Genomic DNA, 13,860 nt, shown 5'->3' with positions numbered 1-13,860 from the left:
ATAATATAATTTAAATTTATTTTTAAGTTTACTTAAACATAGCACATAGCTAGAATCTTTTTTTCCTCCCAGTACTAGGAACCGGACCCAGGACATTCTGTATTCTGGGCATCTGCTTTGCCACTGAGCCACATTCCTAGGCCCTGTATGATGATGAGGGGGAGGAGGTGCATGCCTGTGTGATGCTGGAAATCTGTTGTTCTTCACTTACTGCTGATTGAACTGCAAGCTTGCCTTCTAGGCTAAGCTGGGTCAGTGAGCTCTCAGGACCCTGGTGTCTCTGTTCCCCTGGTGCTGCAGTTTTCAGGCAGTGCTGCCCAGAGGTTTACATGGTGCTTGGGATCTGAATTCAGAGCTTCGGTTCTTATACTTGCAGAGAAAGACCTCTATACACTGAACCATCCAACCTACTCAGTGAGCTGGCCCAGCTTTTATCTTTTACGTATCACCAAACTGAATTAATAATGGTTCTCTGTTAAAATTGTATGTAACACTAGACATGGTGGTGCATGCCTGTAATCTTAGCACTCAGGAGGCAGAAAGAATCAGATCTCTTTGAGTTTGTGTTCCGCCTTGTCTATATAGGGAGTTCCAGGCTGCCAAAGCTATTATTGAAACTCTGTCTCCAAAATAAAACAAAACAAAAACCTAAAATGAGTGAATGAATGAATGATATTCAGATTTATATTGTGAAGGATGAATAGATACAGTAGTTGAATGACTAAAACTTATCTTTGTAAACTATGCCATCAACCTAGCAAACTTAAATACGCTATTGCATGTATTCCTATGTAAGCTGCATACCTTGTAATATTGGCTTTACAAGACTAGGTCTGTGTGCTATAAATAGAAACTTAATTATCTCAGGTATGCTGTGCAGATCTGAAAACCAGTCTTTAATACTTTATATTGTAGCTATACAACTCAACTAATCAAACATTTTGTCTAATATGGGATACAACAGGAACAGAATTATTAAGAGAAAAACAGTTATAATTTTGATGCTTAAGTAAAATCAAAGCCCTCCTCCTCACAGAAAAACAACAACAAAAAAGCCAAGAAGGAAGATATTTGCCATCCAAAATGTTCAGTTAGTGTAGCTAGAGTTTTCCTGCCTTGCCCACAGTCAGGACAAATCTTTGTCACCCGCCAATCCCACAGCCGCTCAGACCCAACCAAGTAAACACAGAGACTTATATTGGTTACAAACTGTATGGCCATGGCAGGCTTCTTGCTAACTGTTCTTATAGCTTAAATTAATCCATTTCTATAAATCTATACCCTGCCATGTGGCTCGTGGCTTACTGGTATCTTCACATGCTGCTTGTCAGGGTGGCAGCTGGCTGTGTCTCCTTCTGCCTTCCTGTTCTTTTATTTCTTCTCTCTGTTAGTCCTGCCTATACTTCCTGCCTAGCCACTGGCCAATCAGGTTTTATTTATTGACCAATCAGAGCAATTTGACATACAGACCATCCCCCAGCACAGCCAAGTGCAGACCATCTCAGGCACCTGCACTCAGGCCCGTGGTCCTAATCATCCTCTATGAGGACCTGCTGGGTAAAGCCATGAGGAACCCAAGAACGGGCTCCCACAGGACATACAGAACATCCCACAGCAAGTTACTACTACACAAAGAGTTCTTTAAAATCAGTATGTTTTCCCCCCAACACATACTCTCTATCTAATGGGTAAAATAAATTTTAGGTCATTTAAAGATATCAAAACAAAGTAGCAGGCGTGTAGTATATGAATAAGTCTTGAACTCTCGGGCACAGTGCAAAGCCTCTGGTATGGGGAGGTTTTGCTGAGTAAGTGTCCTATAGCTGCAGTTGTGACAGGTGACTGTGTGAGATGGGAGGTTTGCTGATGGCCTATCCTCCTGCCTTCCCTCCTCCTCTCCCTCCCCTGTCGTCTCCTCTACTCCTCTTTTCTCTTATCCCTCCTAGGCTGGCCTTGAACTTGGAATGTCCTTGCCCTATCCTTTCTTGTAGTAGGGTTATAAGGGTACAATAACACATCAGTGTAGGTCTGAATGTTGTAATGACCAATAAAAGAGTAGCTTTATATACCATCGTCTGTATGTCAGGCATACAGCACGTTTCGTATTTTAGCTTACTGTACCCATTCCACCTTTTGTTAACTAAAATTAGAAGAGTCAGTCATACTTCTGGTTCCTCTCCTGTTTTTTTAATGCATAACTGTGTGGTACAGTTGCTTGTTCTTAGCATTGTTAGAGTTCCATTACACGTTGCCTGTGTTTGAACTTCCTCAGTTCTAACAAGCACAGGGAAATGGCCTGAAATGGTCTCTTTTAATATAAGTTATGGTTATCTTTGAGACTGTCTGCTTAAATATCTTCCAGCTTAGGCTATCTCATACATTACTTAAGGTTTATTAACAAACTATCTTCATATATCCTGTAAATATTAAATTATACCATTGTTCTTATATTGTAATATTTAAAAAATTAATTTTGTTTTCAGGACATCATCAATTGTATAGGTGGGTTAAATGTACTTTTTCCTTTATTGGAACAAATAAGCCACTTTATTGAAGGACAGACTTCTGAAGGAATGAGTGAAAACAAAGTTCCTGAATTTATAACACCTATTGAACAAGAATGTATGGCATTGGCCTCCACAAAGGCGTCAGGTAATAAAACTACATTAGCCTAAATTAGTCATTTAGAAAGTTGAGAATTAATTGGAAAATAAAATGCCATACCACTTAAGTATTTATAGCTGTTGTAGTCACCCTCCTGGGCTGGCATAGCTCGGTAAGTTTGTAAGACTTGGTTCAAACAGTGAAGAGAGTAACTTTGCTTTTGACTCTCCTTAGTTTATACTCTTAGTGGGAAAAAACTCACCACATTGTTAAATCATGGTAAAGAAAGTATTTGCATATGAATACAATTACATAGTAAGTAGTTGCTGCTTTTTCTGATTTCACTGTATAAATGAATCTTGGAGGCAAGCTACTGAATTGGATAGCTTCTTTGTTACAGTGTGTATTATGATATAAAATATACGATATAAAAGTGATGAGAGTGACTATGATAATTATGTTTCCCTGGTTTCACAGAGTCAAGACTAGAGAAAAATCTAGTTGCAACATTTATCTTGATTGTGAAACACTTTATTCAGAGACATCCTATCAACCAGGATAATCTTATTCAGTCCCATGGAGTTGCAACGCTTGGTGCCTTACTTCAGAAGGTAATCAAGTTTAACGTGATACTGATTTATCAAGTGATGATCATGAATGACTGTTGTGATTTTATTCCTGCTAATAAATGTCATTAATGATTACTATATTACAGCTCAAGTTGTATTAATACATATGATTTGTTTCACAGGCAGCTTTTTATAAACTTTAATAGAATAATACAAATTACTTATATACGAATATATGCTCTTTTAGGACTGGAGAGATGGCTCAGAGGTTAAGAGCACTGACTGCTCTTCCAGAGGACCTGAATTCAATTCCCAGCCACCACATGGTGGCTCACAACCGTCTGTAATGAGATCTGGTGCCCTCTTCTGGCATGTAGGCAGAACACTATATACATAATAAATAAATTTTTTTTTAAAGGAATATATGTTCTTTGATGTATATTCCTTAGTTGCTAGGTGTAGTATTTGAGGTATTTGAGAACCAGAAGACTGTTTCACAAGGCTAAGCTGGCATTGACTGTATGCATACGTTCATTAGGAAATCTTCCGACTGTTGTGAGAGAGAAGAGAGCTGAGCTATTTGCAGTAAATGAAATAAAAGTCTGTGTGCAACAACTAGGGATTGTCAAGTCCCAAGAGTGGATCTTGCGATGTTTCCCAGGCTGGCCTCAAATTTGCAATTTTCTGTGTCAGCCTTCTGAGTGCTAAGATTATAGATGTGTACAGTTGTGCCTGACCTGATATATAAAGACAAATTTCCAGTTTAACCTGGCCTTCAGATAAGTTCCAATCTATAAGGAATAATTAAAGCAAATTTTGCAAGGCCACTTTGATTGGAAGTATATTGCATATATCGGTATCAGGATTTGGCTTCTCTCCTGCAGGTTTTTTTTGTTTTGTTTTTTGTTTTTTTGTTTTGTTTTTTACCTTTAGTATCTGCTGAAAAGGCCCCATTATAAGAGGTTTGGAAAGGCAGGGGAGGCATTCTAAGAGACTGATGAGGCCAGCATGCTACTTTACCATGGTAGGTTTTCTCACAGTGACAGTGCTGGAGGGAAGGTGCCCTGTGGAGAAGGCTGGTCATAGTTTTGCATACCTTTTATCCCAGCATTTGGAAGGCATTTGGGAGACTGGTTTCTGTAAGATTGAGGTTATCTGAATAGATAGAGAGTTCTAGAACAGTCCAAGCTACATAGTAAGACCTTATCTCAAAAAAGAAAAGGAAAAATCAGTTAGGCTTTGTGTGACCATTTCAAATAACCACTGAGCAGTCTGAAAGATACAAAAACTGAGGCTGGGTGTGGTGGTGCACTCCTTAGTCTCAGCACATGGTAGAGGGGGCAGAGGCAGGCGGATCTCTGAGTTTAAGGCCAGTCTGGTCTACAGAATGAGTTCCAGGGCAGCCAGGGTTGTACAAAAAAACCCTGTCTCAAAAAATTAAAAAGAAAGAAGAAAAAAAAAGGAAGGAGGAAAGAAACGAAGGATGAGTGAATCTTATATGCCTGCCTGGTCTGATGCTCCTACCACTGGGAGACTGCCGTTTAGTGTCAGAGGTAGTAAGAAATTATTGAGGTTATTTCATGTGGGCAAGAGTAGCGTTTTTATACAGTCAATTTAAGATCTCTTTTCAGTAGTGTGCTTTCACGTGGTGTATAGTGCAGGCTCCCCTCCAAGGTCAGTTGCTGTGTAGCATAGAGACTGTCTTAGGAGGCCAGTTTATGAAGACCAGACTTAAGACCACTGGCCAGATGAGAAAACAGTCACACAGTGAAACTGATATTGAAAGGATTCCCAGTCTACACCAGTTTTGTTATGGTCCACCTAGGATGCCAGCATGCAAAGTTTGTAGCCTGCTTTCTGGGGAACTACTAGTTTACCATTCCTTTGAGCTCTCTACAAAATCATTTTATAATGTTATTGAGAGACTTGCTTATGAAATTGGGGTATAGGGCCCCAGAAAAAGTCATTTTCTTGGTTTAACTTACTTAATGTGCTAATCAAATTAGAGGAGTTGGGGGAATGAACACAGTCTTGTCCATCTCATGGTGTTGTAAAGGGAAAGGTATAGTGGGCCCTGGAAAGAGAACTGAGAATGTGAGCAAGTCCCCACTCCATGTGCAGTGATTGGACTTAAAGTTTTCTGGAGAGAATTTTCTTTTTTATTTCATTTTATTTTTATGTGCATTGGTGTTTTGCCTGCATGTTGTTAGATTCCCCTGGAACTGGAGTTACAGTCAGTTGTGAGCTGCCATGTGGGTGCTGGGAATTGAACCCAGGTCATCTGGAAGAACAGCCAGTGCTCTTAACCTCTGAGCCATCTCTCTAGCCCCACCTTCTGGAGAACTTTTTAAGCTCTGTCATATACTGGTTCATCATTTTTGTGGTTTCAGTTCCTTCATCTGTTAGCTCATGAATTCTGTAGCTGGATTGCCTGAACTTAAACCTTGCAAGCTGAATTGTTTGGACATGCTGTTTCATGCTCTGCCTTAGATTTTCTGTCTGTAAAATGGGAGTGATAATAATTTCTTAGAGTGTGGCTGTGTGGTGGTAGCACACACCTTTAATCCCAGCAATTTGAGGCAGAGACAGGTGGATCTCTGTGAGTTTGAGGCCAGTCTGGTCTACAGAGTGAATTCTAGGACAGGCTCCAAAAGCTACAGAGAAATTCTGTCTTGAAAAACAAAATAAACAAACAAACAAATAATTTCTTAGAGTGTCTGTAAATTTAGAGTGATTAGGTGCTTTGAGCATTAAGAAGAAAGACTTTAGCAATATGACATTAGGAAAATATGATCCAGTGTTAAATTAGAAAGTTTATTAAGTTAATTATATTTTGTACCACTTTTTATTCTCTATTTTAGGGACATTCTGAATTATTTGAAGTCATAGTTTCATACTGTTATTTAAACTGACCTTTATGAAACCCCTTTCTGTTAAATTTTAGGTGCCAGGTACCCTAATGGATGTTAATGTTTTGGTGGCAATTCAATTACTAATTGAACAGGTGTCATTAGAAAAAAACTCACTGTTGCTTCAACAAATGTATCAGTATTTACTCTTTGACTTCCGAATTTGGAACCGTGGAGATTTTCCTTTTCGAATTGGTAAGACCAAACTATCAGATAAAATATTATATGGTTGTTTTGGAATATATGACCTGTGTGACTTTATTCTAGTTATGTTATTTATAAGTGAACATTTTATTTTAGGCCATATACAGTATCTTTCGACTATCATTAAAGACAGCAGGAGAGTTTTCCGGAAGAAGTACGGTGTGCAGTTTCTCCTGGATACACTTAGGATTTATTATGGGTATGACATCTTCGTTCCTTTTCAGTTTAATTTGTTCGTTTCTGTCTGAACTTGACTGGAGTGTGTAGCTTATAGAAATTCTGGTTTTCTGAAACTTCACAGAAACAGAGTAGTGTAGAGATTAAAATGGTGAGCAATAGATTCACATTTATTAGGTTTGTATGTTGGCTTTGCTAATTGTGTAGTGCTGTTCAAATCATTGAGATTCTCTGTATTTAAACTTTTCATCTATAAAAAGCAGAATAAAACTGTGGCTGTGGCCTGTGATGGTTTTGAGAGTTAAATTAGTTAATATCTAAAGCACATACAACTGTGTCTGATTCTTAGTATTATAATTTTATAGTCGTATAGTGAGTATTTTAATGATTTTATTTTTGTCACTGAAACTCTTAAAATGTCCCTTAATGTAAAAGAAGCCAACTTAGCTACTCGTTTGGTATCACGCTTTCCTAATAAACATGATTCATAAGCATTATGGGTGCCATAAACAGTGGGTATTCATAAACAGTGTGGCGCTGTAGTCCTGTAATCCCAGCATTTGGGTGTTAAAGGTAATAGGATCAGAAGTTCAAGGTCATTCTCAGCTCCATAGCAAGTTGTGAGCAAACCTTGGAAAGGTTAGACTCTATTTCAAAAAATAAAAAATAAAAAGGAGGAAAGAAAAGCAAAGGTACCATGAACACTAATAACTATATTCAAATGTGTGTGCCTGTCTGTGTGTGTTGTATGTGTTCATGGGGTGAAAGGAGTGTATGTGCACAGGCTGTGGGTGCCAGAGGTCAACTTCTGGTATTGTTCCACCCCCCCTTTATTTATTTATTTACTTATTTACTTACTTACTTACTTACTTATTTATTTTACTTATTTATTTATTTATTTATTTATTTATTTATTTATTTATTTATTTATTTAGAGACAGTTTTTCTCTGTGTAGCCCTGGCTGTTCTAGAACTTGCTATGTAGACCAGGCTGGCCTTGAACTCACAGAGATCCTCCTGATTCTGCTGAGTGCTGGGGTTAAAGGTGTGGGCACCACACCCAGCTCCTGGTGGCCTTTTTCCTGGAGGTGAGGACCAAACCCAGGACCTTGCACTTGCTAGGTAAACACTCTACTACTTAGCTAAATCCTTAACCCTTCTGGTATCCTCCTTAATTGCTATCCTTGGTTTTTGAGATGGAGTCTCTTATTTAAACCTGGAGCTCATCTATTTGGCTAGAATGGATTTCCAACAAACCCTAAGAATCCTGTCTTCCTTTCCCCTACCCTGGGTGCCACACTCAGCTTTTTACATGGGTTCTGGGGTTGTTTTATCTTGTAGGACCTTAGGTTGCCAGCAAGTACCATATTGATTGAGTGAGTCGGCTTCCCAGGCCATCTTTGGCTATATTTTTCTGATGAGGTTCTTGTGCACATGTGTGTGTAGAAGCCAGAGACCTTAGGTGTCAGTCCTCAGATGCCATCCACCTTGGGTTTTTGAGATAGGGTCTCTTCCTGGCCTGTGGCTCGCTATTTGGCCATGCTGGCTAGCAGCAAGCCCCAGGCTGCCTGTTTCTGCCCTCCTAGTTCTAAGATTACAAGTGTGGGCTGCCATGTCCACCTTTTTCACATGGCTTCTGGCGAATGAACTCAGGGCCTCACGCTTATGCAGCAAGCACTGTGTCAACTTTATGGCAAGCACCTAGAAAGGTTTTTGTTTTTAATTTTTAAATTATTCTGTGTGTGTGTGTGTGTGTGTGTGTGTGTGTGTGTGTGTGTGTGTGTAGGTGTGGGGGGGGGCGCATATGCCACAGCACACATGTAGAGTTAGGACAGCTGTGAGACTTAGTTATCTCCTTTATCTCCTTCTATCATGTGCGTCCCAGGATCAGAGTCAGGTGGTCAGGCTTGGTAACAAATGCCTTTATCCATTTCTTACCAGCCTTAGTTTTTTTTTTTTTTTTTTTTTTTTTGTTTTCGAGACAGGGTTTCTCTGTGTAGCTTTGCGCCTTTCCTGGAGCTCACTTGTAGCCAGGCTGCCTCGAACTCACAGATCCCCTGCCTCTGCCTCCGGTGCTGATTAGCTGCCACCCGCCACTTTTTTTTTTTTTTTTTTTTTTGTTTTTTTTTGAGACAGGGTTTCTCTGTGTAGCTTTGCGCCTTTCCTGGAGCTCACTTGATAGCCCAGGCTGGCCTCGAACTCACAGAGATCCGCCTGGCTCTGCCTCCCGAGTGCTGGGACCAGCCTTAGTTTTTAACACTGGATTCTTTTATATAAAATTGTCAAAGTGTTTAAATGCAGACCTCAGCTTCCACCCTTGTGTTCTCTCTTTCAGGCATGGTTGTACATGTAATGAGCTGTCTCCAGAGGATATTCGGACGATAAGGACTTCTTTGTATGGACTGATTAAATATTTTCTTTGTAAAGGTGGAACGCATGAAGAAATACAAAGTATCATAGGTTACATAGCTGCTACTAATGAAGAAGAACAGGTGTGAGGCCTGAGATGCATTTTATTTTTAACTGTTAAATTAATTTGTCATCTTACAAACTTACATACTTAATTGTTTAATGAATAAAATTCTATTGGATTAAATATTAAATATTACACAGGTAAAGAAGTAATTTCTATCTGGAAAGTAGTTGCTGTGACAAAATATCAGAGAAGAGCTATTGTAAAGAGGGAGTGTTTCCCTTGGCTTGTGGTCTAAGAGTTTTCCATTCTAGTGTCATTTCCCCTTCTTGCTTCTGAGCTGTGATGAGACAGAGCATTTGCTAGGAGAGCATAGTAGAGCAAATCTCCTTTTTGGCAGTCAAGAGGCAGAAGGGCCCTGGATGGGAAGGGCAAGGAACAAGAGATAGCTTTCAAAGGCACAATTCTATTTATTATTTCACCCTTGATTCTCTCTCTTCTCTATAGCCTGTTAAAATCACCTGTTAACTTACTAGTTATTAGTCTATTGATGGAGTCAGTGTCTGTCCTTATGATCTGATCACCTAAGTAGTGCCTCTAGCTAGCAACTAATCAAGCTTTCAGCACATGAGCCTTTGAGAACACTTCATAGCCAAATCATTACACAGTTGTTTTATCTTGTAGTTCTTGAGTTTTGTTTTCCTAATTTTCTTAGTGTATATTATCTTATTAATTTGAGAACTTAACTATATAGATATAAAATAGTATTAAGCAGTGCAGGTAATATAGTTATAAAATTATTCTTTTAACATAGTGGTATCCACATAATTAAGAAGTTAACAGTGAAACAAGAATATGATTGTAAGAGAGAGATAAGACCTATAAGGTTTTATAGGGGCATTTTACATGTTGAAGAGACCGGGTTAGACTCTTCTATGGAAGAGATTTATTTTCTTATGGGCAAACAGGCTAGGAATAGTTCCAGAGATATTGAATATGTATAACGAAAGACTATGCAAAAGGGAATGGAAGAAGCAAGAGAGATGAGAGGAAAGGGTGTAGTAGATGTAGTTCAATAACTAGTTGAGATGTATGCCCCTTTGCTGCCTGTAGACATAAGTGATGTTTTTGTTCTGTGTTGTTTAACTTGAAAAGCTCTTTGGAATTTTGGATATACTCTTCAGTCTCCTACGGACCAGCCCAACTAGAGGTCAGCTTTTCTTACTGATGTTTGAACCAGGAAATGCTGACATACTGTATGCCTTGCTGTTAAATCAGAAGTACTCTGACAAGCTAAGAGAAATCATTTTTAAGGTACACAAATATTGTAAGCATATTTATATCTTGGACATTTGTGAATATATGAATTTACTCACAATATATATATTCTATGACTAAATTACTTTTGCATACTCCTTTAGTTTGTTTGTTATATATTTTTCATGTTGTTTGTGTGTTTTGAAAACTATACTGTAGACTTGGGATATAGTTAAGTAGTAGAATACTGGCTTAGTATGTGCTGAGTTTATATCCCTCCCCCCAAATCTACCAGTACATCTTTAAAAAAAAAGGGGGCATTGTGGGGGTTGCCAAACAAGCAAGACTATCAAAATAGCAAGCAAAAATTAATATAACCCGACAAATCATCTCAGTGGAATATCCTCTTGGTCATATTTCCCTAATATAAAACCTCTGAGTTCTTCCTGACATGCAGTAAACCTGTGACGTACGTCAGAGCATTTTAATAGTAAATAATAGCGCACCTCCGTGGTGCCCACTGTGTGCCAAGCCTTTGGCACTTGTCGGGTGGTAGTCTCCTTAGTCCTTACTGCAATGTTAGAAGACGGATGCTTTTAGTACTCTTATGTTATAGAGTAATGACTTTGTCAAAACACACAGAGTACATTTTATTTGCTACCAAACTGTAAAGACGACCCTTGTCTGAAGCCACCCATTGAGCTTTCTGTGAACTCAGAGTAGAAGATCCAGGCGTCCTCTACCGGCTTTTTTCTTCTTTAAGTTCTCCTTGTTGTACTCAGTTGTCTGATGACATGTGTTTTTACATTGTTAGGAAACATACTTTCAGGGTTTATGTTTTGATTGCCTGTGTTTGAAATTACTAAGCTTTAGAAAATGAAGATCAAGAAAAAGGTCTAAAGTGGTTTGTCTTTTAGGGTTGCTTATGGTAAGTTACCAGTGAGCATCTACCCTCACTAGGGTTCATTCATAGAGAGGAAATAATATTTCTTCTAAAATAATTCTTAGTGATTGTTTATCATATTCTGACAGAATTATCCTCTTGTAGTTTATAAGACAATAACCTCTTGAATAACATTACTTTTACCCCTGGAAATAATTGGGCTACAAGTTCAGCTCCTACTCCTATTTTTAGATGTAGATTATTTGGGGTGCTTCACAAATGTTTCCTGTTCTTGAAAATTGATTCCTATTATGTAAATGAGTTAAGTCTGTTTTAGCATTGGTGTGGTGGCACACACCTTCAGTCCCAGCACTAGAAGACAGGACAGCCTGGTCTCTACATAGTGAATTATACGCCAGTCAGGGCTACTACATAGGGAGACTTCTCTCAAAATACAAAAATAAAAAAATTAATAATGATGGTAATAGTAATATGTGTTCTTCATGTCAGTTAACTATATACACTGTTCTTTCTTTTTTTTTTTTTATTTTTCGAGACAGGGTTTCTCTATGTAGCTTTGCGCCTTTCCTGGAGCTCACTTGGTAGCCCAGGCTGGCCTCGAACTCACAGAGATTCACCTGACTCTGCCTCCCAAGTGCTGGGATTAAAGGTGTGCGCCACCACCGCCTGGCTTACACTGCTCTTTCATCTGCCATATTTAAACTAGAGTTTTAAACATTATTTACCCAAATACAGATGCATGTCAGTAAAATTTGTTGTTAATGATTCAAAATCCAATGTTTCTCTGTATTGAAAAGACTATATTACTTTTTGTGACCAGGTCATGGAACAAATGTTGAAATGCACCAATGTTTATGAGCGTAGTAAACAGCGCATCCGTCTTAGAGAAGTTGGCTATTCAGGAATTGGACTCCTCCTTAATGAAGCTCCAGTTAATACGTCTCTCATCAAAAACCTTGTCAATCAAATCATTAACACAGGTATCAATAAGACTGGTAACAGTGATGTGTTTAAGAAATTGGTTTTCCAGCCGGGCAGTGGTGGCGCATGCCTTTAATCTCAGCCCTTGGGAGGCATAGGCAGGCGATCTCTGTGAGTTCTAGGCCAGCCTGGTCTACAGATCGAGTTCCAGGACAGCCAGTACTATTACATAGAGATACCTTATCTCGAAAAACAAACAAACAAACAAACAAAAAAATACCCAAAAACAAACAAACAGAAAAAGAAATTGGTTTTTCTCTGAAAGAGATTTCTTAAAAAATCTCCTTTTTCAGGTTACTTTTTAAATTACATGTTATTAGATTTTGCAGGGTGTTTCTTAGAGAATATATTCTTGTACTTGTTTTTTGTTTTTTGTTTTTGTTTTTGTTTTTCAAGACAGGGTTTCTCCATGTAGCTTTGTGCCCTTCCTGGAACTCACTTTGTAGCCGGGGCTGGCCTCAAACTCACAGAGATCCGCCTGGCTCTGCCTCCCGAGTGCTGGGATTAAAGGCGTGCACCACCACTACCCGGCTGTACTTGTTTTTAGACTTTCCAGAACATAGCTTTAAAGTAAATGTTTACTGAGTAGCCAAGTTAATGATGGTTTCCAAAATAATAAAAGAGCATTAAAGAAAAATATGTATAAAAGGAGCTTATAAATTGTTTATTTACATTCTTAAAGGTAAAATGAAAACTAACTTGATACATATTTTCTTTCTAATTTTTTGTAGTAATTTTTTTTTCCCTGTATTTAACCACAGAGTAGAATTTATGGCAGTTGTTCAACTTGGGCCTGGAAATGAGGCTTTTTTTTTATCTTGAGTAGTTTACTAAGTAGCTTATCAAGTTTCATTGATAATCCAAAATATGTATATAAAAAGATAGATAATATTACTGTACCCCTGTCGCATAGACAGTATACCCAGGTAATCAAAGAAATTACTTAGATTTAGTTTGAGTATTATCAGCCTGAAGTTTTGGAGGGAAATTTGAACATACTATAGTTCTCCTTGGAAAGTGAATAATTACTTCAGCATTTATAAAAGTAATACTGTTCTTTCTTTGGATATCCATGAAATTTAATCTTAACTTTTTTTTTAACTCATAGATCCTGTTATTAATTTCAAAGATCTGTTATCTGTAGTATATATCTCTCACAGAACACATGTAAATGTCAGAGTGGTCCTCTGTAGAAAGGTTAGTAAACTTTCAAGATGTATTTTTACAATAAGATCGTCTTACTGTGACTATGTATTTCATTGAGTGGTTTGCAGCAGATCCAAGTTTTATGTTTGCTTGTTTCATAATAGAAATTATTTTAGAAGCAGTTTAAACTGGACATGGTGGTGCACACCTTTAATCACAGCATGTGGGAGGCCCAGGCAAAGGGTCATAGGCTAGAAGCCAACCTGTATAATACAACAAGAGTGCCTTAAATTAGAAATACATACATACATAATATATAATAAATTGTTCATTTTAGAAAAGAATTAACTTCATGTAATTATAAGAAATCAGTATGTCATGTTTTGTTTTTTGAGACAGGGTTTCTCTGTGTAGTTCTGACTGTTCTGGATCTCGCTCTGTAGACCAGGTTGACCTTGAACTCACACAGATTCTACTGTCTCTGCCTCTGCTGGGATTAAAGGTGTGTGCCACCACCGCCTGGTTCCAGTATGTCAAGAGTTAGGTTTCCTTATTCTTCTGTAACCATTCCCTTTCCACAGTCTAAAATTCATTACCAGATAATACCGTCCTCTATCACAACCCTCAGTGCTTGTACCTTCCTCCTCCTCCTTCCCATTCTCCCTTTTCCTCTCCTGATCTTCTTCCGTATCCTCC

At 38.3% G+C, this 13,860-nt stretch overlaps 1 protein-coding gene across 1 annotated transcript in view; it reads left to right on the top strand.

The window, feature by feature from the left end:
• The window catches only part of Nbeal1 (neurobeachin like 1), a 140,380-nt gene that overhangs the window by 70,481 nt on the left and 56,039 nt on the right, over window positions 1–13,860 (top strand). The window contains 8 exon segments of the mRNA XM_037210375.1: window positions 2,484–2,652; window positions 3,082–3,215; window positions 6,118–6,277; window positions 6,383–6,485; window positions 8,799–8,955; window positions 10,032–10,190; window positions 11,858–12,017; window positions 13,127–13,215. Coding sequence (XP_037066270.1) covers window positions 2,484–2,652; window positions 3,082–3,215; window positions 6,118–6,277; window positions 6,383–6,485; window positions 8,799–8,955; window positions 10,032–10,190; window positions 11,858–12,017; window positions 13,127–13,215 — 1,131 coding nt within the window.

The sequence above is a fragment of the Peromyscus leucopus genome, chromosome 13 (assembly GCF_004664715.2).
Source record: "Peromyscus leucopus breed LL Stock chromosome 13, UCI_PerLeu_2.1, whole genome shotgun sequence".
Classification (NCBI taxonomy): domain Eukaryota; kingdom Metazoa; phylum Chordata; class Mammalia; order Rodentia; family Cricetidae; genus Peromyscus; species Peromyscus leucopus.
Note: the sequence above shows the minus strand (reverse complement) of the source record. Positions and strands in the feature narration are given on the sequence as shown.